This window comes from Ctenocephalides felis, unplaced genomic scaffold (genome assembly GCF_003426905.1).
Source record: "Ctenocephalides felis isolate EL2017-DRISC unplaced genomic scaffold, ASM342690v1 CF-g0.4_SCAFFOLD_03570, whole genome shotgun sequence".
NCBI lineage: Eukaryota > Metazoa > Arthropoda > Insecta > Siphonaptera > Pulicidae > Ctenocephalides > Ctenocephalides felis.
Window position 1 is genome coordinate 5,630,607 of NW_020539724.1, and position 24,511 is coordinate 5,655,117.

At 29.2% G+C, this 24,511-nt stretch overlaps 2 protein-coding genes and 1 pseudogene across 4 annotated transcripts in view; 1 reads left to right on the plus strand and 2 right to left on the minus strand.

The window, feature by feature from the left end:
• The window catches only part of LOC113383231, a 209,939-nt pseudogene that overhangs the window by 90,472 nt on the left and 94,956 nt on the right, over positions 1-24,511 (plus strand).
• Positions 4,939-20,618, minus strand: LOC113383230 (active breakpoint cluster region-related protein). The gene is made up of 20 exons (XM_026621481.1): positions 20,209-20,618; positions 14,559-14,693; positions 12,733-12,956; positions 9,931-10,069; positions 8,838-9,006; positions 8,610-8,763; positions 8,328-8,538; positions 8,149-8,256; positions 7,891-8,076; positions 7,606-7,812; positions 7,420-7,539; positions 7,219-7,341; positions 6,938-7,117; positions 6,680-6,868; positions 6,408-6,600; positions 6,140-6,336; positions 5,900-6,066; positions 5,672-5,811; positions 5,362-5,608; positions 4,939-5,291 (listed from the first exon to the last, which is right to left on the minus strand). Exons 1-20 carry the CDS (start codon positions 20,491-20,493, stop codon positions 5,081-5,083), a joined length of 3,585 nt encoding a protein of 1,194 aa, XP_026477266.1. The 5' UTR covers positions 20,494-20,618; the 3' UTR covers positions 4,939-5,080.
• LOC113383233 overlaps positions 21,909-24,511 on the minus strand; it is a 49,817-nt gene continuing 47,214 nt past the window's right edge. For all 3 annotated transcript variants that reach the window (XM_026621485.1, XM_026621483.1, XM_026621484.1), the window contains one exon: positions 21,909-23,044. In XM_026621485.1, coding sequence (XP_026477270.1) covers positions 22,167-23,033 — 867 coding nt within the window. In that variant the 5' untranslated portion in view covers positions 23,034-23,044 and the 3' untranslated portion in view covers positions 21,909-22,166. The remainder of the gene's footprint in view (positions 23,045-24,511) is intronic.

A 24,511-nucleotide genomic window follows, 5' to 3' on the forward strand; every position in this document is an offset into this window, starting at 1 on the left:
ACTTTAAAAATATACTAAGTGTCTAATTTATAAAAGTTAGTAACCAAATAAATTTTGTTTCATATTATTTAACTAATTACAAAGAAACGGCTCGGCCGATCTTCACCAAAAACTGAGAACTATGATTCCCCAAAAATATCTTTCGACTAGTTTATTAATTTTTAAATTCGATTTAAGGATTTTATAAAAAACGTGGGCAAAAGTTTTTGCACATTCACACTAATTTTAAAGAAACGGCTTGACCGATCATCGCAAAAAACTAATCGGGTAGAGTGCTCATAAAGCCACATCCGATGCTTTTTAAATTTTCAAAATCGGTACAGCCGTTCTTCTGAAAACGTTGATGAAAAGTCGAAAATTGTAGTATGTACACACAAATAACTAAATTTTTTAATTATCTGCTACATTATGCACATTTACCACTTTTTTCAATGTTTATACAATAATATTAATGTTAAAAAAACATTTCCAACACCAAAACCTATCAAAATATCCCAAAACAATAAATTGCATTTTTAATTTTAAAAATAATTACCCCTAACATTTCAGCAGACGGCCCTGTGAAATACGAGCGAAATTTGATTGAAAAATGTGTCTGCTACCCTATTACATCGGCAGAGATATTCGTATGAAAATGTATGAAATGTATGAAGAGACGCGAGTTCTAAAGGACGGGCGAATAGTACTATACTATCATATATATATATTCTGAGCGCGTCTGTTCTCCTGATACTTCGCAACGATTACAGACCCAGTTTACTATGAAGATCTCATCTTTCGATGTCGGCTCTTCCTATCATTGCGAAAGAAAGGATTTTCGATTGCTTTTCGAACGGCGCGATTTTTGAATAAATTAAAGACTATGATAAGAAATAATCAAAGAGTATTATATAAAATAAAATGGATGGATCTTTATGTAGGTTTGTAATTAAGTAAATAAAATTAATTATAGAGCTATTAATTATTGTTTGTCAAATTATTTATGCAACCTGAAAAATTCTTTAAAATACACATTATATGTTTACAAAAAAAAACAAATTAAATTACTTAAATATTTATTTATATAATTACAAAATATTACAAATACTCATATGTAATTAGCAAAATCACAATGTTTTAAATATATATTATTTAATGAATATAATAATTCATTATATGATACATAATAATTATATACATTTATATATCGAATTCCATTATTACTGCAAGGAGTTTTTAAGTCTAATAATGTACAATTCAATATATACATTTATATATCCATTTCCCATATAAACTAAGGCAGCTAGGCCATATATAGTCATGTATAAATCAATATATACATTTATATATTCAATTTCCATACAAACTAAGTCAGCTTATTCATATATAATGATGAAAAAATCAATATATACGTTTCTATATCCATTTCCCATACAAACTAAGGCGTATATATCATATGTAATGATGGAAAAATCGATATATAAATTTATATATCCAATTCTCATACAAACTAAGTCAGCTGGCCCATATATAATGATGGAAAAAACAGTATATAAATCCGTGGTTAGTAGTCCATGGATTCCAACTGGATATGAACTGTCAAAAGTTTTACGTTAGTTCTTCACGACTTGGGAACGATTTGGCATAGAGGCGCTGCAAGCAATCACCGCAGGAGCTCAGGAATCTTATTGGATTCCTTTTTACGCTTTTATATGAATTCAACTTGATGTTAGTTCCTCACGAACTGGGAACAATTTTGCATAGAGGCGCTGCATGTGCCAGACTTGCAAATATGGCGGGATATTTGAATGCGCTTTCAACCTTTGAAAAGCATTCAGATATGAATGCTTTATATGTGATATAATACATAAGGATATAATATATACTATGAATATTTTGAATGTATGTATACGTTTATTTTTTTGGATTTACGCATGATAAGTAATTAAGTAAAAGGTAATAATTGATTTAAAATTAATTATAATTAATTGCACATTCATGTTTTAATAAAATATTAAATTAAATTATTTATATATTTTTTTATATAACTGCAAAATATTATTTATTTAATAAAAAACTTAATTAGGTAAAAATCTTAGTGCAGATATTTCAAAACCTACTTGTGTAAAATGTATCATACTTTCAATGATGTAAAATATTCAATAAAAAGAATGCCTTTCTCATCAGATCTCTTGTGAACAAGTTGCTACATCAGTAAAAAATTCATCAGTATTGCAGGTTTAGTAATAATAATAATAAATTAATTACATAGAGATAGGGCGACGTTTGGGTTTCCATCCATAGAAAGCTACAACGTTTAAGAAGTCAGCATAAAATCTTATAGAACTCATTAAGTTCTGATTGATGTTAAAAATATATCTACATAAAAATTAAGTTTAAATAAATTACATTAGCAGCGTGAATGAATGATAATATAATGAATCAATGTTTCAGAATATTTATTGTGGTTCCTCTATTATAAATAAATTTCATGTACCACTAATCTTAACACTAATATGTTTATACGAAATTTCTCAATATAATAACATTCAACTTATTAACGTCACTTATTAAACTTTTTTCATCAATTGGAATGTCTACAGAACACCAGCGTGTTTTATAATGAATACAAAAACGCGGAACAGACAAAAATAAATCTAAATTGCATTATTATGTTTATAATGTATCTTAGAACATCAAAGATATAAAACCTTTCTAAATATTAAATTGAAAAAATATGAATAGCCATGATATAAGGGTAAATAGATGTCCAAAAAAAACGTTTCATTTAAGAAAGTCATATGAGTAGATTAGATTTTAAATTTGTGCACAGAATTTATGACTCATGATCTTTTTAATCGCTATTCATAAAATAAACGGTAAAATGTACTTTGTAATATTAAGTGTACATAATGTCCTAAGAATATTATAAATCAAATAATACATCCACAATTTAAAATAATACTTGATCATGTCAAATCAATTTCATTCTTATAGAAAACTACATGATAAATCTAAAATTACGACTGGCTTTGAAATACCATAATACTACACAAATACTTAATACACCTTATTTACAGTAGAAAAACGTATAAATTTGGAAAAATACTCTCGATTTATCGAAAAAACGGGTAAAAAATTTTCGGGAACAACGTGCCACATCCAATCACTTCAGATTGATATGATTTTTGAGGAAGAAATCAGCAGAATAATAAGAAAAATGCATTATAATACACTCAATGTATTGCACATGAGTTTCAGTACTCTTGGAAAATAATCTCCCAATCATAGAATTTTTTTATAAATATGCATTTTCAAACCTCTGCCGATTAGCTGGCTTTCCAACTATCAATTATATGCCAGAATATTGATTATTTAACATTACAGCTATTTTATAATTAACGACTACACATTTATTTGGTGTATACTGATTATTAACTGATATATCTCATATAAAATGGTTATTTTGTTGATGAATTTAGAATTAGCATACGCAATATTATATGTTCATTATAAAGATGTAAATTCAAAGCAACTGTATTATTAATATACTATTTTCCTCGCATAAGCTAAGCAAAATAAAATATTACACTAGAAATATAATTATAAAATAATACACATTTGCAAATGTTATTGTTATTGTTATAGGATATAAGGATAATGGCACTTCTTTTTGTTTTTTGTTTAAAAAATTTTATACATACGTTATGTTAAATGCACTGGTATCGTATGATATCTTTGGAAGGTTTAGCAAATCAATAGTTTGCAAGCCAATTTTAACAATACTGTATAATCTATTCATATTTCTTAACATTCTGTTTAATAAATTTATGTTTTCAAGACATTTATATTAAGATTATTAAAATAAAAATTATTGTGATAGTTCTTAACGCTGCTTAAGATTCTTATAGAATATTTGTATTATATATTTAATGTAATGCAATTCATATTTTCATCAATCTGGCACTATTTAAATTTAATAATGCTCTTAAATTAAAAATTCCATAATTTAGATCTGTACGTCGATCTCTTATTTTAATTTAATCTAACAAATAGTAACGTAATAAGGAACATTTTCTTGTTTAATGCTTAAAAAATAAAATATATATTATCATAAGGTTATACTCACAAAAAGAATTAATTAACAAATAGACATTCTGATGTGTTTGATCTTTTGCTCAAACTTTACAACAATATGATAAGTTTGAGCAGGGAAAGAACTTAAAACTAAAATTATATCAAAAACACTTTAATATAACCAGAGTCTTTGCATCATTATAATATTCAAATAGTGTCATAGATGTTTTGACTGAATTATTTATTTCTACTGGCAATATTAAAGTGTTAGACTAGGTTTAAAATATTGAATTTCTCATACACATATATATATATATATATATATATATATATATGATTTATCATGATAGTACACTTATATACAGTGTTCCAAAACTTAACGTCAAGTCGAAATAGGGTGATAGTATACTAAAAAAAATCTCACATTCTTTGGAAAATATGAGCTTTTAGGTGCAACTTGACATTGACTTTGTGGACAGTCTGTGTATATATATATATATATATATATATATATATATATATATATATATATGAAATACAGAAGTAATGACTTCATATAATAAGAATAATATTTTTATAATTATAAATATAAATAAAACGCATGCATAGATCTAATCAGTCACCAATCAATCAAACATTTATCTCGTCAGAGTGTGTTTAGAACACATTATAATAAACAATGTAAAATTTTATGAATCAATAAATGAATAAAAGAAATGCACAATAGAATAATTGAGTGTTTTTTTAGAAACATTAATAAAACTGCATCTAATTGGACACTTTAATAGTAAAATCAAATAGATAATAATATTCAATAATTTGTCAAATGGTATTAAAACAAAAATAGTTTTAATTAAAAGTTGAAAGAATATTTATCTGCCCAATTTAAAATATATAAAATAAAAATGGATTAAGAAAAGGTTTATATAAATTGATTCAAAAAATTCAAACCCTGATTATACAATAACATTGTTTTCAAGGCATATTTAAAATCATCAAAAACTCTTTGAATTTACATTCCTCATCATTTACTTCCTTGTTCACGAAGCTGCTCAGCTTTCTGCTGTAAGAAGCAGTATAATATTCCTGCCTGCGTCATGACATCAACTGTGCAATCTGCTAATTTATCCTTTTGCTTAGAATCTGCTCTCGCTCCTGGTCTAAGAAGAGTTGGACCAAAAACTGTTGCTAAGTTGTGCAGTGACATTTTGTTTTCTGATTCGTATTGATTCACTCTGGAAAGAGAGAGCATTGTTATACTAACTGATATCTTACATAAGCAAACTGGAAATGAAAAAAACTTACTTGATCAGATGGTTAAGTAAATAGTCAATGCATTCTTTATTTTGTACTGGTAAACTCTCATAACAATGGCTCAAAGCCACTGCTCGATTTGTATTGAGTGCCGAGCTTAGATTAAACGCATCTGCAAACTTAGTATAGAGAGCATCAGTAAATAATGCTTCTGGCATTTCACGAAGATATAATTTTAGTATTCCAGTAACTGAATGTATGTCAACTTCTTTCAAAAGTTGTTCAGCTTCATAAGGATCTGCAACAAGAAATGTAAAATTTAATAACTTATATGAATATGTATAAAAAAAATTCCACTTACTGCTTTCAAAACTCTTTTTAAGTTTATTCAAGTCAGTTGCAGATCCAGATACCCTGTATATGCCAACTTCCATCATGCCTCGTCTTTCAACCTCTCTCACACTAGATGTGACTATAAAAGGTATGTCACGTTTTTCTCTCCTGTAAATTTTAAATTAAATTAGAAAAAATTAGAAAAAAAAATAAAATGACTTGTAATGTTATATACTATAAAAGTAATGCAATTTACTTGCAAACTTGTAGTATCTTAGCCCCAAACAAAGCACCGGGTTTGGAAGTAGGAACTCGTCTTAGAGTAACTTCACTAGGTGTAAATTTCAGCATTACATTCAAAGTGCAGTTTCTCAAAACAATACTTTGCGATAACCAATTTTCTTGCAACCAAGTACGACTCAACTAAATGATGTAAATCAATTACAATTACCAATCAATTATATTAATTTCATAAATATATGCATATTTTATTTACTTTTAGTGTATGTTTAGCACGTAGCATTGGCCTTGTCTGATTTTCCTCATATAAAAGAATTCTCAAATTTTGAGATCCTTCCAATTCTAAAACATATGTTTCGTTCCAGGTAGGATTATTAGAACGGCAAATTAGTTTACTTTTAGCTTTGCGGAAATAATGACCATATGAATCTACTTCTACACAAACAAATAGATCTAAAACAATAATAATATTTTTGTTTACTTTTTCTACTAATAATAAACATCTAATTATATCTTATTTATACCTGCAGGGTAATCCAAACCAGTCAAATCTTTAATTGTCAAATGTAGATCGCCAACCAATAAGCTTTCATCTCGTCCAGTTCGCATGAGGTATGATCCCATATTAGTCTTGAGAAATGTCCTGCAGGCCGTAATCCAGGCCTGGAGTTCATACATTGATGGAACTACTACAGAACCAGGGAGCTGAGAACTTTGCTAAAAAATCAATGCAACAATTATCATTTGAACTGTAATGAAACATTGTCGATTGTGTTGCATTTCATTCAAAATATACCTGCAACTGTTGAATAGATTCGATCCATTGTGTCCTTTCAAAATCGGAAGATAAGAAAAATGTTTGGGTTCTGATAGTTTGTTTGTTTCCGACACGAAAAACTAAGTTCGGAGATGCTAACACTAATTGAGCTTCCAGATCGGCGAGTTTCTTCTTTTGCTTCTCTGACCTGCTACTCAGTCTTGATTTCTACAGTAAAACACAAACAATTTTATTCAATCCTGTTTTAATAACAATATAGATATACGTAATTCGTACCTTATCATCTTTGTCTTCTAGTAGTAATTGGTCCCTGACATTACAAGCTTGTGATTTCAAAGAAACTATATTGGCAGGTGAACTTTCTTTAGGATCTACTGCAGGCTCCTCAAATATCACAATGTCGCTTAAAGGTATGTACCATTTCAATTCAAATGTGAATTTTTCACGACCAGAAGCCTTGATAAATATATAAAATATGTATACAGTAGTATAAAAACAAAATAAAGTTATAAATAATAATAATTTACTATCAACATTTAATTTTTATCAAGTTATACCTTATACTTGGCGCATGCTATAACATCGTTGAACAAAAACAAGTGCCTCAATTTCCTGCTACCTTCTGCTAATTCCACGATAAAAGAATTTTTCACCAATCGTCGTTGGGCTCGATCAGCGGACTGCAAAACAATATTTTATTTTAAAACTAAATTAAATCTAAGATTCACGAATGATATAGTGACTTAAGTGATACATACCGGAAACATATTTTTGGTTTGGATCATATTGAACTCATCCAAAAAATGTTGAGTCATATTCAGAGCTTCCGTTAAAGTCGCGTGATCGGGATGCGAAGATGGTGTATATTTTAATAAATCCTTAAAAATAAAGTTTTATAAGGTAAAATACTAATTCGATAGGTTCGACATAATAAAAACACTTACATGTAAAACTAGTGCATTCATTTGTACCCTGTTTACTGGTTTGTGCAGTAAGTCTTCTAAACTCAGACTATGTTCTCTGTGAGACTGCAATCTAATTTCGGAAGTAACTTGTGCAAAATTGGAATTGTTTACGCAACATTTTCGCACAGTATCTTTGGCACGTCCATAATTATGGAGAAAGGCGCCATATATATTTATATTGGAAGCCTACACATAGAAATAGTTCGAATAAAAATCACATCTAACCATAAACATTGGATACAAATATTTGCTATTATATATTACCATAATTTTGAAATGATCTCCTATTGTAAGTTTGCCATCCCAGTTTTGTGTTCGCATTTGCAGTCCTTCCAAAAAATTTGAATGCAGAGAATGAAGTTCTGGTACTTTATAGAATATTGTATCAAACTCATCTTCAGTTATCACAGGTTGGGAAGTTTTTAATGTAGCCTTAATTGCTTTCATATACTTTAAAAAAGAAAATTGATCTGATTAGCGAATTGTTTAGAAATATAGCGTATTTAATGTGATAATACATACTTGCATCATGACTGTGAGCCACTCAACATAAACTTTTTCTCCTTTAATAATACTTTCTATAATACATCTATACATAGACACACGCTCGGCCTCTTGCTTACTCATATCCTAAAATAATACATAATTGATAAAAATTAAAATCAGGTATTTGCAGTTAGAAATTTTGATCCTAGTCTCACCATTGATCCGATCTTCCGATTAGATCCAGGCGTTCCTGGAATCGGACTTGTATGTTCAACATCTGCAGAAATCGCCCTGAGTAGAGCGGGGGGTACATCTCCTGCTGGTCCTCCTGGAACGCCGTCATAAGCTCCTTCTTGTTCGCCATCACTATCCAATGAACTTCCAGTAGTTGTTTCCATTGTTCCTGTACGCTCCCGGGAGCTATTTCTGAGATAATTGATTAATTGGTTAATTTATATTATAAATCAGCGTTAATAATGATATTTAATATTACTTACTGTATGAAATAATCAATGTTGACATAATTCGAATTTTTTCCTGGACTATCAGGTTCTACAAGAACATTGGTGTGACTATTTCCGGACAAGGGCAACGTGCTGCAGGGACTGATTGCTTGGGGCGATATGTCATCTCTGGACGAAGCAGATCCTCCTGATAAAAGAACAATAATATAATTATTTATGTAATTAATTTCCATGATTGCAATGATTATGATGTCGTTTTACCAGCTTGAATGTAAACATATTCTCCATCTTCTTGGCCATCCAAGGGGACACTATCATAATATGGTTCCGTGGTTCCGCTGCCACTTTCCATCGACCTGCTGTTTGCTTCTGAAGGACTTTGCATCGATTTTCCACTGTTTTGAGAGCATATCGACTCGTAGCTTTTCACCTAAGAAATATATTTCAAATTGACAAAAATATTTATAATTATATAATTTGAAAATTAAGATTTAATTCTTTTATTGATATTTTATCATTTAGTTTTATTAGTTTAGTAATAGCATCATGGAGTTGCTTTTCGTTTCTTTATCTTTTTAATAATCGAGAGAAACGATTAGTATTCATATAATCAATATTATTAAATTTGTATAATCATTAAAAATAAAGCATAATATATTGCTTCGACACATTTCACCATACTTATTTACTGTAACAATTACTTCAATTATATTATTATTAAACGTCTACAAAATCGTACTGACCACTGTACCTTTTACATACAATGATCACTAATTAATAATCAATGAGAAACCACTTGATTTGTAACTGTTATTATTCATAAACCAAAATGTTTATAAAACTTACTCGATAATAGCAAAATATTTAATTTTCAATCTTGGGAAACAGAACGGTATAGTTGAAAGTAATGGCAGTAAGATGAACATTTCTAGAATAACTTTAATCAAAGTAATGAATGATTTTGAAATAATTTATTTGTGTAAATTTTAAATTATGTCATTAATAATAAAAGTATGTTCACTAATATGATATAAACGAATCAAGCTAAAGTAAAATTAAAAATTATTATTTATGAACACTACAATTTATAGTGTCAAATGTTATCAAACCTAAATTTAGGGCACATCGTATTTATAGTTTCTCAATAGCAAAAAAAGTTAAATATGAATTCAAAATACATTTCTATGTATATTAGGTTGTTTGTGACTCAGTTGTAAAGGCTTTGGACTTGTAACCACAAAGTTCAAGGTTCAATTCCTTTTGAAAAATAAAACACCACAAGATTGCTGTTCAAAAAATGTTAGTACGTATACAACAGAGAACAATAAATCATTACTAATTATTATTAATTTACCCGATCAGAAATACTGCCTCTGCTACTTGGCCTGGACTGACTACTGCAGGATGATCCTGTTTTACCAAGGGAGCAGGTTGGACTGACGTCTTCATTTTCCAGAGAATTTCCTAATTTGTGGAAAACTTTGGGAGGAGGCCTGGAATCAAAAATATATTTACTTAAACTTTCCAAGGATATTACTTTTAATTTTGAGCTAATAGACTCCCAAGTTTCAGGTTCGATACTCCTTCAGGGATAGCCTGTTTTCAAATGGTAGTGACATCAGATTTTACTTGAAAATATAGATAGCAATATGCTTTCAAGTGAAAATAGGCCTCCCCAGCGATAATAAAAAAAATGAATCACTACTAGACAATAGGAAGAAAGGCGTATGGCACCGATTAAGATATAATCCTAGCATTCTAGATCCTCCCACCATAAAGTAATGCGTAACAGCAGAATTGTAATAATAAAATTCATCCCGCAAAGATAGGGTAACCCTTTGGGTTGCAATCTATACAGCCATGTCGCCTAAGAAAGAATAACTTATTGATGATTCTTATAAATAGCATATCATTGACTGTTGACTCACAAAACATTTTTGTTATGAAAGAAATATACACAATTATTGTGTTAATCATTTTTATACCTATCAACAATAAAGTCGCATCAACGATAATAAAGTAAATATAAACACTTTTATTATTTCCTCACTCTATATCTTGATTATATGTATGAATAATCTTCTTAATGAATGAGATATGTGCAAAATTCTTTAGAAAAAAGTAAATGATAACATTATAATAATTATTTTGTATAAACAAAAAGTCAACAATGAATAAATTTAAATATATATATTTATATATTTATATATATATATATATATATATATATGCGTATCTGTATGAGAAAAGGCCTATGCTTGATAATATGCCATTGTTCATATAACGAAAATATGCGGATATATAAAACAAATTAATATTAATTCTGTTCAAAAATGCGATTAATTTATACAGAACACGGTTAAATTGAACGTGAATATTAGTACATGGGAAAATGTATAAAATATTCCAGGAATTTAGTTATTAATTTGTACTTTGCAGAATAATTTTAAATAATAAACAATGAACAATTGCATGAATTAAAATTAAAGATAGTTCAAGAACTATTTATGTTAATCGTAATTTCAGTAAATTTTGATACTTAAATTATTTCCAAACACAGCAAGAGGTCTTACAATAGTTTCAAAACCTTGTTTGTTTTTGTTTTGTAATCATAAACAGCAATTAAAATTACATATAAAACACAGCTAGGAATGCAAATAATAAAAATAATGAATAAAATAAATAAATATCTAGATAAGAATAATAGAATAATAAAGGAGTGATTCTGATAACTCCTGAGTAGTTCACTTTAATCTAGTGAGGCATGGATTTTAGGTCATCTTAAAAATCGTTGTAAAAAAGAGGCAATAATTTTTTTTTGCCGTCATTTTTTCTATAATTTATTTATCAATGTTGCAAGAGCACAGCAAAAAAGTAAAAACAAAAAAAAGTTAACAATTTTAAAAATTGAAGTGGGGTTCCTAAAAAACTGACACATGTTCATGCCCACGATTGCAGCCCTCCAAGTAATGAAATAAATAAGAATTTTTAATCTACAAGGATAGCATATACTAGGATTTTTCTTACCTATTTGGGTTTTCTCTAATTTTTTAAAAATCGTAAAATTTTGAAATTTGGGGGCTGGTATATACCAGAGAAAAGTTTATAAAGATGTTCTCTGAAAATTTCAACGGTTCAATAGAACGAAAAATCTTGAGAATCGTATTACAAAGATAGTTTTGAGAAAACTGCGTTTAAAGTTTCGCAAAAAGAGGATGATTACAAAAAAGCTGTATCTATAAAAATAATTTGAATCATAAAAAATTATGAAACAAAAGAAAAAAACACGTAAAAACAATCTACTCAAGTAGATCTATTGGCCAAGCTCTAGAACCTTAAAATAAATATATTTCTCCATTTCTCCATATGCTTAATTTATTTATATTTATATTCAAATCAACATCATTTGTTCACAAGTTATTACTTATTGTTAACTGACAACATGTAGAAGAAGACCGTTACATGTCAAAGCGTTAAGTAAGTTCGTTTAGCATCTGCATGCTACATTGTTTTGCCAATTTCTTATTTACTGTTAGGTAACTCTACATGTAGTATTGTGTACAATGTACTATTATGACAGCAAACATCGAAAATATTTATTCAAAATACATTAGTTTTAGTCAAAGAAAAAAAGTTTGAAGCCTAACGCGTTCCACCTTCGATTGGTAAAAGAAATTTGTTGATGCAGGATTTATATAGGAAAAATCGTAACTTGACCTCGCATATCTCAAAAACTATTGAAAGTCCCAACTTTAAATTTTTGTCGAATATTTAGTAAAGTGTAGTGACAATGTATGTCAAGTTTCATCAAAATCGAATTATGTATTTTTGAAAACGTACAATCTGTTTCAATACTAGTATTGAGAGCGGAGCCAACCACCCATCAACCTGGCATATCTCAAAAACTATTGAATGTCCCAACTTTAAATTTTAGTCACAATCTTAGTAAAGTGTAGTAACAATGTATGTCAAGTTATCTTCGTATCTCCGTAACATCTGAACCTGCTTCTGTCAAAAACTAATCAGAACATCTCCCTATCAACAGGAATTGAATGTTTTTTAAATGTATCAGCTGATCCTTGCGCCCAAAAACGTGGACGAAAAATTGTATCTATACATACATTAGGGAAGTTAATAAATACTACTTGTCACTTACTTAGGGGCGACTTTTGTCGGTTTGTTCATCTGCGGAGGCGGCAACTCCTTGGCACCATTCTGCTGCTTTTGCTGCTGATTGATTTCAATGACAGTGACGAAGTTGGAAGCGTCATTTTGCCGTGGTTCTGGTTGTGGTTTACCGCCGGAGTTACTCAACGCACTTGGGACTTCACTGACACATCTTCGGCTGACGGCCGAAAGTTCTGTCACGCATTGGTGCACCTAAAATTAAAAATGTTAAATGATAAATAAAAAAAATTAATTGTACAATTGTTGCTAAAATAAGTTTCTCGAGATGTGTAATTTGAAAACCATCAACAAACCAACACATAAATACAAAAATCTCTTAATACTGCCTTACCTAATACAAATAACAACTAGTGGTGTGCCTTAAGGCAAATTGCAGGAACTTCCCCTACCGTGACGAAATGTTCGAGGAATATTAAATGTTATCAAATAAATTAGATTAATATAGATAATGTAACATTGTCTAATATATATATATATACAAGAATTATATAAACTGAATTAAAAATATTTATTTAAAGTATATGAGTGATCTTAAAAACTTCAGCCAGAATTAAAATTAAAATCTAAATTATGCCATATAAAAACTGCCGTTTTTGTACAATTAGCTCTGTATCTTCGCAATAGCTAAACCTGCCTTTGCCAAAAACTAATCACCATTTCTCCCAATCATCACAAATAGAATGTTTTTCAATCATTCAAATCGGATACTCCGTTCTCTCAAAAACTCGATTTCTATTTTCTGCACTCTTTGCTCTGTATCTCCGTAACGGCTGGATCTGCCTTTGGCAAAAACTAATCAGAACATCCCCGTATCAATAAGAATCGAATGTTTTTTTAACCATTCAAATCGGTTTATCTATGCGCCCGAAAACGTGGACTCTGAATGTTCATAAACCTCTGAAGCGTGAAGATATGCAAAAATTTTCATTTTCGATTTTCGACCCATTACTATAACTATCCCATGGAAAGTTAAAAATATCATCTGATCAAATCAAAAGCAATAAATGTATCCACTAAAATTACACGTTTTACATAAATAATATTTTAGTATCAAGTGATACGTTTTACGTGATTTAGTGATACCCAAAGATAATATTTAATCAAACCGTCAGTAGAATTCATAGATTACAAATTATGATTCTCATACAAATAATTATGATATTTAACAATAATTTTTCACAAAATTTACATTTATGTAAAAAACATAAGTGCCTTTATCTTTGTGGGATATGACTCATTCTCTAAAGTTCAAAATTTATTTATTTTATAATTTCAGTCATAATTAAACATAAATCAGTTTATGCTTTGCATTTGTTTATGTACTTAATTATTGTTTATAGTTCGTGTTGAAACCACGAAATCGTTGAAGCGATTAATGTTAAATAAAAAAATGTAAACAATAACATGTGATCCAATAACTCTCTGCAATTAACTGGAACACTCAGCATAAAACAATATAAAGACATTAGAATTAAAATAATAAATGTATTAGTATTAATGGTAATTTAACGTTTATCTTGAGGAGCAAATAGTAACCACTCTTCTGTTTAATATGTAGACTATAATACAAAATAGATATGTAAATATAGTAGTGTAGGTGTGTATGTGTTGGAGCAATGCCCACGAAAGGCAATTTTCACTTGAGATTATATTTAAAATCTATAACCTCAAGTGGAAATTTGACACCATACTGCTTGATATCGACGATCAAGTTGGGAGTTTGTGCTAGCCTACGTTCTTAACAATTACTATATAGCCTAAATGTAATTTTATAAATAAATGATCAATTATTACTTGTGATCTCCTCCGTTTCTCCCTCAGTAAGACATCATCATCCTTGCTCCTGACAACCTCGTCCTTTTCCTTTTTAGGACTTTCCTCCTGAATTACTTCTGCATTTTCTTCAGAGTCTTTGGCCGAGTGCGTATCCTGTAAGTAAATAAAATTGAAGCAATAAAATAAATAACATCCAAGAAAATGTACGTATATAACAACCTAAAGAGTAATAAAAATGTTTTTACGATCATGTATCATTAAAATTATATGTATCTTTGAAAAAAATATTTGATTTCACAATAATTAAATTCAGCTATTAATTTTGTTATTAAAGCATTCTTGGAACATGGATAAAATAGTAGAATCCGATTACAAGTTAAAATAAGTATATAAGTATATAGGTATTATGTCAGTTATCAAAACAGTCTCAATAGATTTACAAATTAATAATTAATTATTCAAATTAGTTCAATATAATCACCACAAACGGCCAATTTGAATTTTATTACTATTCTGAATCATCATAAAAATAAAATCCGACTGCCACTGTGACGGTAATCCGGAATTTTTGGAATTTCGGTATTTGCAACGGTGACCTACGGTACATTGGATTCACGACATGATTCTAATGAGATTCCATTAGCACAGTATGGAATATAAAGTATGTTCTTGCAAAAATAAAATATAAAAGTAAGAAAATCCTCATATTAATTTACTGAACGCATTTAATCAATATTCCATGTATTCATGAGTTATCAATGTATTACCTAATCTATCAATATGTTATCAACATATATGCATTATCTCCCAAAATGGATTAATATTCAAATTAATTAGAAAAGTTATTCACAGTAATAATTTTATAATTCCAGATTATTATAAATATTTATTTATAGAGACAATTAGGTAGAAAACCTAAAAAAATGTTTTATTATAACAAAAATGACTGAGTGTGCATAATGTAAATGTACTGCACTGAGTGTAGTTAATCTACCACAATGAGTGTAGTTAATCTACTACAATGAATGTAGTAAATCTACTACAATGAGTGTAGTAAATTTACTACAATGAGTATAGTAAATTTACTACAATGAGTATAGTGAATTTACTACAATGAACGTAGTAAATCTACTACAATGAGTGTAGTAAATTTACTACAATGAACGTAGTAAATCTACTACAATGAGTGTAGTAAATTTACTACAATGAACGTAGTAAATCTACTACAATGAGTGTAGTAAATTTACTACAATGAGTATAGTAAATTTACTACAATGAGTATAGTGAATTTACTACAATGAACGTAGTAAATCTACTACAATGAGTGTAGTAAATTTACTACAATGAACGTGGTAAATCTACTACAATGAGTATAGTGAATTTACTACAATGAACGTGGTAAATCTACTACAATGAGTATAGTGAATTTACTACAATGAACGTAGTAAATCTACTACAATGAGTGTAGTAAATTTACTACAATGAACGTGGTAAATCTACTACAATGAGTGTAGTAAGTTTACTACAATGGGTCTAATAGTAAATTTACTACAATGAGTATAGTGAATTTACTACAATGAACGTAGTAAATCTACTACAATGAGTGTAGTAAATTTACTGCAATGGGTCTACTAGTAAATTTACTACAATGAGTATAGTGAATTTACTACAATGAACGTAGTAAATCTACTACAATGAGTGTAGTAAATTTACTATAATGAATGTAGTAATTCTACTATAATGGGTCTAGCAAATCTACTATAATGAATGTAGTAAATTTAACTCAACAAATGTATTAAATCTACATTTGTTGCTACTACAATGGGTCTAGTAAAATGTCTACTATATAAGTATCTACTATAATGAGTGTAGCAAATCTACTACAATGAGTATAGTAGCAAGTAAATGAACTATGATGTGTGTAAATCAACTACAACAAATTTATAAGAAAATGGAGTAGATTTTACACTTATTATAATATATAACATGTATAACCAATTATATACATGTAAGCTTTAACAAACATGATAATTTTGATATAATGTAATAGGATTTTAAGTGTTTCAATTCCAGTTGGAATCTAAGTCGCAATTATAGTGCCAATCGATTCAGAGAAATTCGAAAAGTCAAGATAGCAAATTTAGCAAAACAGATTTTCTGGTAAAATACAAACTTCTCCTCCGGAAAATTAATACATATGTATTCCCCATGTACATAAATTAATGTATAGACATAAAATATACCAAAAATTAACTTAAATGAGCAATCAACAATAAGACAAGTAGAGATTAATAGAGTAATATTAAAAGAAAGAGACTGATTTCGTCATTTCGTTCGCAAAGACATTGAATTCTATCATTGTCTTTGCCAGTATCTGATTTAGTGTTTTCTCCATTGTCAAAGATTTCTATTCTTTATCAGAATTGAACATTTTGAGTTAATTGGACTGTTCGGAACGTCATTTTAGTTTGAAGAGAAAATCATAACGTTACGTGACACATATATGAATATTTTCACTTTCAAACGCTTAAAAGGTTGGCGCGGTTATGATTCGTACGCCTGCGTTTAAAAAACATGTTTTTCCAATGATTTCTATTCTCCGAATATGGGATCGCCAACTATTACAACTAAGTTGTGATATTAGTATTAAAGATTTATGAAAACCACTTTTATCCATATTTAAAATTAAAAGGGAAGTACAATATAAAGTGAAGAATCCCTGTATGTAATACCAGGAAAGGGCGTTGGAGTAAAATTCACTATATTAAACATATATTAATTATTAAAATTCTAACAGTGAAATGAAGATCATACTCATTCATCGCATTTTAATTTCATATGATAAACTGTATATTAATAACTTAATTTATACTTGTTGCTGGTTCTGCAAGCATTTATATCAAGAGTGCATTTGCATAAATGAAATTCTTATCAGCAATACAAATAACAGCATGACACGCCCACAACATGTTTGCATCTAAATTTAATTCATTACGATATAAATAGTGCTTTATAATTCTAAATACGAATTACTAACCAATTCATTATAAAAACTATGAAAGACCTTGTCCAAAATACTTTTCGCGGACGTCTCATTGAAACATACACAAAGTCGGTCAGTCAACTTTAAGTGTATGTTTTATTATTTTCTAAAACTGTTTTATAATTCTTAGCATAGTTTTTTTTAATTGCCGAGCAATATTGACATACCGGTTAGCAAAGACATAATAAGATTTCTCCGGATATCATTTCTTGCTTACAATGATATATCGATAATTGCATAATCGGTTACGGCACTTGTGAAGCCGAAAATTAATTTGGTAGATTAGTTTATTATATCATCTGTAAAAAATCTTAGTCATAGAATATTGAGAGACTGCAAAATTATTCGCAAAATTGTTTATATAATGATAAGAGAATTCCGCGAACAAGCATATTCAACTAGTTACAAGATTCTTAATCTTTGAACTTTCCGTACCGTAATCTTGCAATTTTTTGAACATTTTGCAATTTGGAAAAATTCCGACTTTCAGGTGTTCCACAAGGAAGCGTCTTAGGGCCAATTCTATTTCTTCATTAAATTGCCATTTTTCTCTAATCAGCACATCCTCCATCAATATAAACCGAATGTGTTTCAAATTACTTAAATCGGTGCCCTCAAGATCGTGGACAAAAATTTGTATCCGAATAAACATACATGTATACTACACTCACATACATACTTCAATTTTTTTCTAAGGTATGCCAAACTTTTCAGAGGACCTTGAGACGTAAAGAAATGCAAAAAATTTTCATTTTCGATTTAAAAAAACAACTGGACAAAACCAAAAACGCGTCTTAAGCGAGAAAGCAATTTTTGCCGGATAAGGATAATAAATAGCGTATTATCGAGAAATCGTATTAAGCATGATAGTCTTAACGGGGTTCTACTGTATGATTTAAATGTATTGCATTTATATGCATACCTACATTAATAAAACTTCCAATAAAAATAAACGTAGTCAGGTCATAATGTCAAGAAACTGAATGTGACATTAATTGTTTCAATTTATACGAATACGGTGTTCATATCTTATATTAGTCATTAGTTAACAGACACGTCCAATGCAAAAATAATCTAAAAAACACATATTAAAAAATAAAAAAATATTTGAAATAATTTAAGAACTTACACTTTTCTCTAATGCCAGAATCATGCATGATTATATATTAAAATTTTAATGTATGATAGTCTAATAAGAAATTCAATGGTTGTATTAATTTATATAATTTTTTGTATATAAAATTATTGTAAATAAAGTGTTGAATATAAAACAAACTTTTGGCCTTCTATAAACTCTAAACAGATGGGCACATCTTGTTTTATTTTCAAATATTTTGAGCAACAAACTCATGATGGTTCTTCAATAGGATTGTATAAAGAAAATTGAGTATTTTCACATATAAAGTTTATTTAAATCATTTATATATATATATATATATATATATATATATTTATACTAGCTGTCCCGGCAAAGGTCGTTGCCGGGACAGCTCTTATAATATTTTATATTTTGTATTGTATATGTATTTATGTTCCAAAGGTTTTTGAAGCCAAAATAAAATTATTCATCAAAATACTTAAAATTATTTATTCTGCACGTTTCGGCACTGTATCTGTTTCATCATTCAGCAGTTCTAAGAAATGTTAAAACATTTTTATAAGAACTACACCAGGAAGAACATATGAAAATAAACATGTTGAAGATATATAAATTAATTTTACAATATTATACCATTGTTTATTTAATTTGTGTACTTCCTGGTATGCAATGTATATTATTTTTGAAAATTAAATTACAATATTTTTAGTAATTTTTTGTAAAATGTTCAAATTATTGTATATTTTTTTTAGAACTGCTGAATGATAATACACATACATCGTCAAAACGTACAGAGTGAATAATTGCAAGTATTATTTGAAAAGTTGGTTCCAAAAATTATATATATATATATATATATATTTATATATATATATATATATATATATATATATATATATGTGTGTGTGTATATGTATATAATTGCGAATATATAGTTACTTTCTCGTGTGATGCAAGATAAATTTATTTTAAATTGTCAGACGACATTGAAAATATTGAAAGTTGTGCAATAAAGTATGTATCAGTGACTAATTTTCATTATCGAAATAGATGTTATCAAAATTTATCACTGATATATTGAATAAAATTGGAATAATAATGATTATAACGTCAATAAGAATAATTTTTGATATAAACTTAAAAATATTAAAGGCATAGGTAAGGTAAGATCAAAGGTATTAAAAATAGTATAAAAATTCATAGGAGTTTCTGATGTAAATGTATTAGAAAGACTTATAAGAAACTTATTTGGAAAAGGATTTAGCATTGGAATTTAATAGTTTATAAATTATTATATATATGTGTGTGTGTAACAATTTTAATAATTTGTAAGACAAGTATAATTATTTGTAAGCTAATGTGACATTGAAAAAGTAAACAATAATCTAATTATACAAGATATATCTGTTTGGCCAATGATAAACAGCGGCAAAAGCGTCATTATTTTCAAGAACACATCAAAAAATATATAATAAAATGTAAAATGTTATTTTTAGAAATAAAACACATTTGCCTTATTTACATACCTGAATGATATCTGGTCCCTTATCATTTTTCTCGACATCTCGCGTTTGCGCCGTTGCATTTTGTTCATCATTTTCTTTGCTCAAACGTAATTCTTCGACATCGCTTAATAATCTTTCTAAATATTCAACATACAATTCCTCCTTTTCCAATTCTTCTCTTAAGCTAATTACTTTTTGTTTATGTTTATCTAAACTAGCTCTGACATCCTCTTCCCAAGCTGCTGATAACGAGCTTTCAGGGAACCGCTGCACCCACACGCGTTGAAAGTCACCGAAAACACTCATTGCACTTAATTATCATTATATCACATATCTTTAGAAACTATTTTTTTATAAAAACACATGTTATTTCAACACTAATTCGCATGCTCACTAAACAGCCATTTGAGAGTTGACACAGACACTGCTCCTGCCATTTCTATATGATTCTAAGTGGCTGTCAGACAAATTGACGTGAAGGTTGCCTCTAGCTTCGCAACGTTGGCAATAGATGACATGTCGGTTTGTTGGCGTACCTTATGCGGGAGATTTGAATTGATAAATGCACCATTTTTATATCAGTATAAAATAATAATAAATAAAACGCATAAAAAACAAGTTGTGCTAAAGCAACATTCTTGTATCCAATGTTTGAATCTTTCTGCAATGTTAAATTTCTCAAAAGAGTTAATATGGCAAGTTAAATAAACAATCTTTCGATACGATTACATTTAATATATTATTATTAATAAAAATCTAAAAACATAGCAAAAAATGCTCTGAGTTCTTTCTTGTTATATCAAATCTGTCAATAATGAATCTCTGGTTTAATAATTAACTCCGAAACTAACTTCGTTGTTATAATTATTAAAAAAACATAAATTATGTAGTTCTATTGCATGAAGTCCTATTGGAACAATATTGCACAGATATTGTTAACAATAGTTAATTTGCTTTAATAAATTTTAAACAATTCATTCTATTATAAATTGAGTAATCTTTAAAATAAGAATCTAACCAGTTTCTTGGCTATCTTTTAAATAATACCCCTGGTTGCGCAGCAATGGTCAAGCCATTAATGCTATTCATATCCACAATATTATCTATTCATAACTAGTCACATGCCTTCTGCGCAATAAACTATTAATAAATCCCTCTGATGGAAATAGAAAACTATTGATGAAATAATAATTGGTTTGATTTATAATAATAACTTTATTGTAAATAATCAACACAAACATTTAATATTGTGTTAAGAAATTCTTCTGGATGGTACTGCTTCATAATTTAATAAATTTTGTAAACATTTCCTTTCCTTATTCATCTGTATTGATTGTGCTAATTTGAACATTAAAAATTTGAAAACAGTTTGGTCAATTACATAAGTACCTATATTTCTGCCAATATAAAATTTTGACATTGTTATTTTTGTTTTGTGATTTTTTAAGTATAATCGTTTTTTATAATTTTTTAAACAAATATATCTGTTAGTTTCTACACTCTATCACCTTATAATATATTTCATCATTTATACTAGTATTAGGTACGACTAGAGTTTTGAATTTCTTATTTTCTATTCAATTCACTGCTTTTTCATAAAGAAAATATTTACTCCTGATTTTTTATAAGATTTATGAAATTGTGTTCGCCTGTCTTAAATATCAATAATATTCACATTATTTACAATTTGCTTATTCAATTTAAAACTAAAATTTTTCTAAGTTTTGCATTTAAGTGTAAATTATAAAATATATAACAATATAATTAAGAGGTAATAATTTTATACCACATTTTGCATTGAACTCATTCAATCACACAGATGCTTTTAAAACCATAATGTCTTTATAAAAATAAATGATTTTCTTATAACAAGCACCGCACCCGGCAACTTTACTCCCATATATAATCTTTAATATATATTATGTACAGAATTTGTTTTGTATATTGTTCTAGACTATCTACACTGATTTGACCCACCACTAACTTCGCACAAGTATTCGTTGTGGAGAATCTAAGTCTGTTAATTCACTAGGTATCCTACCCCATGAAGGTAATAGATCCGCAAAGTCATCTTCTGCAGAAGGTACTATTGGATCTAATGCCGATAAACTTAACACAGAACCCCAGTCTATAGATTTCCCTGATTCATCGTCACTGTAGCCAGAATCACAATCGGGCGCTTGATTAACAGGTTGGCTTTGAATCACAGGAGGTGGCGTAGGCATTGGATAAGGTGTTGATCTGCCAGAATCATTACTACCTTGCCAACAAACGTTATTGAAAGAATTTTGTTGTTGTTCTTCATCTTCCATTTCACGTTCAATGGATCTCAAGGTATTACAGATTAACACTGACCTCCTAAGCGGAGGATCCGGACATTGCCTAAACCTCGCCAATTTGCACATGGATAGATTCATCATGCGCATTCTCCTTTCGCGGTAAAACTGCCTGCTATTCGGCCTTACATAATTAGCGCCTCCGAGCTCCAAATAAGATTTCCCGTTCTCGGCGCACCGAATGGTTTGTTGAGGCTGTTGGACTACTGGAGGAAACCAATGTTGATGGATTGGGAGTTCATCCTCATAATCATAATCGAGTTCATCTTCTTCATCCTCGAAATTATCGTCTAATATACTGGTTACCAGAACCGATCTGCTGGGGTTGTACTGGTTCTGAGGTGCTGACGGTAGCGTCCAGGCTTCACCAGGTACCGCCACTGCTTGCAGCTTTGCGATGCTATCCTCCGCTGGTGGTGGCCAATTCAGACGAGAATTCTTGGCGGCTGGTGGTCCACTGTCGTAGCTATCTACGTGGAACTTGCGCTTGTTAACTTGCAGACCCATCATAGCGGAATTACCTAAAAATAATAGAATGTTTAGTTAATAGTGTCGAGATTAAACTGAATACTTTAGCTTGAGATTTAAAATGCACAGATTCGTTATTGTAATATGATTATATACTTATATGGATACTGTTGCATTAACGTACAAAGTGATATGAAATGGAAGATATCTTAAAGATAAAAGTTATGCAGTTAGGTCCTTTCTACTAAAGATTATTAATTTCGATTGATCAGGATAATGATAAAAGTTCTAAAAAATAGAACAACAACTTCTCTTTATAACCATAGTATTGATATAATTCTACTATTACTTTGACCAGATAATAGAGTGAATTGTCGCATGAAAGCGCTACTTTTTTAATAAAATAGTTGTAGTACCATTTGTTAGTAATATTACTCATGTCGAAAATCTATTTCGCATTAGATATTCGTCATTCCATGTTCCGTAAAATTTGAAATAATCAACGCAATAGCAAGTGTCACAATTATCAGAAGTGGGAATCCCAAAATATTCCTGAGCGCGTTCATATACCATCAGGTCTACCAATGCCCTCCAAATAGCGAACGGCGCGTTGCGCTGCTGCCAGGGAGCAAAAACACCCTAATAACAAAATATACACTAACACTGGCAGAAGATACATTTTATACTTGTTCGGAGATCCAACACATACAAGTCGCCCCCAAAATTCACCCCGTATTCATCATCGCACACACACAGGGGAAAAGACACACATATACCCCCGCACTTGCATTTATTCCAACGCTCGCGTTACTCCCACGTTTATTCACTAACTGTAGGTACAATGTTTCCCAAAAAGATAATATATAATAATTTATTAATAATCTCTAATAACTAGAACTACACAAATAACAATATCCTTTTTCAATATCAAATATCAAAGTGTTCATCAAAAAGTCAAAAAATATTTTTATTTGACTTGAGAATATCTTGAATAACTAATTATTATCTTGAATAATTGAAAATGACTTGAATAAAAACTATAAGATAACTCTTGAATATATTATTAGTTCTTCACATCGCAGTGTCATAAAAAAAATACTTTGTTGACTCTATTTCAACTTCTTTGTTATTAATCTTGTATATTTGAGAACCAATGGTATAATGCTGTATGTATATATATATATATATATATATATATATATATACGCTGGTTCGTTCAACGTCGGGATTAATAAATGCCCCCACCCCTTATTTTCATCCCTTATAAAGCCAGGGGAGTGCGATCAGGGGTGGAAAACCCTCTTTTCGCAATAGTAGGGGGTTTTTACGCGCCACGTTCTATATACAAGTGCAAGTATATATGTATGTATGTATCATAGTACCAGGTAATAGTTTAAAACCATATTGAATAATATTAAATTAATTTTCATAATGAATATTAAACCTATTAAGTAATTCATGTGAAATAGAAAAAAGTTTTCCAATAAAGTTAATTAGGTACCTATATTAATAATAAGGGT

Bases quoted from the DNA above. Each gene is read 5' to 3' on its own strand.
- LOC113383230 (XM_026621481.1), bottom strand. From the start codon at position 20,493: ATGAGTGTTTTCGGTGACTTTCAACGCGTGTGGGTGCAGCGGTTCCCT. The intron at 10,070-12,732 runs GTAAGTGACAAG...TTTTGATTCCAG, and splicing joins CCGACAAAAGTCGCCCCTAA to GCCTCCTCCCAAAGTTTTCC. The intron at 8,077-8,148 runs GTATGTATTATC...TCTTTTTTAAAG, and splicing joins GGCTCACAGTCATGATGCAA to TATATGAAAGCAATTAAGGC.